The sequence below is a fragment of the Cariama cristata genome, unplaced genomic scaffold, assembly GCF_000690535.1.
Source record: "Cariama cristata isolate BGI_N322 unplaced genomic scaffold, ASM69053v1 scaffold30547, whole genome shotgun sequence".
Lineage (NCBI taxonomy): Eukaryota > Metazoa > Chordata > Aves > Cariamiformes > Cariamidae > Cariama > Cariama cristata.
This window is the reverse complement of record NW_009625474.1, coordinates 15,607-17,402: the sequence shown is the minus strand read 5'-3', so window position 1 is coordinate 17,402 and position 1,796 is coordinate 15,607. Positions and strand designations below refer to the sequence as shown.

The 1,796-nt window shown below is 60.4% G+C and overlaps 1 protein-coding gene across 1 annotated transcript in view; it reads right to left on the bottom strand.

The window, feature by feature from the left end:
* Window positions 1-1,436: 1,436 nt before the first annotated feature.
* Window positions 1,437-1,796, bottom strand: part of STARD3 (StAR-related lipid transfer (START) domain containing 3) — a gene marked incomplete at its 3' end in the record, with an annotated part of 12,143 nt that continues 11,783 nt past the window's right edge. Inside the window, exon 13 of the mRNA XM_009703628.1 lies at window positions 1,437-1,530. Coding sequence (XP_009701930.1) covers window positions 1,437-1,530 — 94 coding nt within the window. The remainder of the gene's footprint in view (window positions 1,531-1,796) is intronic.

The window sequence follows — 1,796 nt, the reverse complement described above, 5'->3', positions numbered from 1 at the left end:
CAGCTCAGGCTGGGATGCCTGGCCAGCTACCCTGGGGGGTCAGGTAGGCGCAGTAGGAGCCCCTGCCTTGGACTGGGGTGTTTCAGCAGGGCAGGAGGCAGAGACTTTTCCCTGGAGCGGGTTTTCTCTGCAACATGGGGGCAGGAGATTGTGAGACCGTTGGTCCAGGAGCCATTTCAGACACCTCCCTGAAACGAGCTCCGGGGCGAAGCTCCGGCACAGACCCAAACACACGCACACGTGTGTAATTCTCACCCTTCGTCGCAGGAAGGGATGAGCCATGTGCTATAAATACTTCTTCAGGGCCAAAGGAAATAGCAAGGCAGCCCAGAAGAGGGGTCTGGGCACCAGCAGAGCCCTTCACGAAGATGGTGGAAGCGGTTGACAAGCGGGTTATTAATAGCTACGGCATTTCTTCCAGCAGCAGAGGCAGGCAGTGGGCGAGTGCTCTCCGGCCCGGGAAGCAGAAGGAACATCTTTCCTTTCCAAGCCCCATTTTGCACAACCAAGGGGGTTCGTTATCCCTCCAAATCTGACCGTGACGGCGGGGCGGAAGAGGCATCAGAGCTGGATCCGCGAAGGAAAAAAACGCATCTCCAGCTCAAAGGGGCACGAGGCCGCGTTCTGCCCTGTCCCTGCCTTCGCTGCCCAGGCAAGCGCTTCTGCAAATCCTTTCCAAAGCGTTTCACAAGGCAGGCAGGAGCTGATCCACTTTGTGGGAAGGGAGGGACGTGGGAGGGGAGGGGGCCGCGCAGCTTTGCAGCAGAGCGCTGATGAATGGAGCCTTTGTGCTCACTGCTGCAGCGCCGTTACCACGTCAACCTTCAGCGGAGGAAGAAAACGGGGCAGCTCCGCTCCGCCCCTCCGCCCGACCCCGGCTCCCTTCGTGCGCTGCCTTTTGTCCGGGCCACCAGCAAGGACTCGGCACGCAGCTCCGCAAATAGCTCCAGATCTGGGTCATCTCATACGGCCAGAACGCCTTTCCCCAGGTGCGGACACATCCCCACGTGCTCCAGGGGCGGCCGTGTTTGTAGCAGCCAGACAACACTTCACATGCCCAACTATTTTCAGTCCCCAAAGAGGACAAAAATCTCCTCTCCCCCCAGTCCTGCACAGAGAGATGTGAAACCCCCAAGCAAGATCTCTGCCAGGTAAGGAAGAGCTTCCCCACCTCACACCGGCACAACTTCAGGGGGTAAGAGGGTGATTTTCAGGTAGCGTTTAACCTCTCCCTGCAAGACTTGAGTCCCTTTAGGGCAACCTTTGATAACGAGCCGCTTTCAGAAGCGACCAGCAGGATGGCAGCCGCTGGGAGCCCAGCGCAGGTCCTCAGCACGCGGCCGCACCACGCAGGGGATGCCGGAGCCTGCTGGTGAGCTCTGCTGGGGACGGGATACGGCCGCAGCGCGCACGCATCAGTGAAGAACCGGCTTTACCTTCAGGTCCGTGTTGAGAATCCAGATGAACGTGCAGACCCTGGGGTTGCTGGGACATTTCAGTACGATGAATCCTCCGGGTCCGTTCTCACCCCTGCAGGGAACCAAGAGCACACGGTCAGAGCCGGGGCTGGCCGAAAAGCCATTCTCTACACCGCACTGATCCTGCGCTAGCTCCTGCAGCAGCAGCCACCCCCTCCGCCTGGCAGCGAGGACTAGAACCCAGCGGGGTACGAGCAGATGCGCAGAGTGCCCAGGAAGGTATCTGCTTTGGCTGCAGGCACACGAGCAAGCACGGCAAGGCAGGTTTCCCACAGGTGCCTTGGCAGCGGGGGGGCCAGGGCTGCCGCCGGGGTGCCG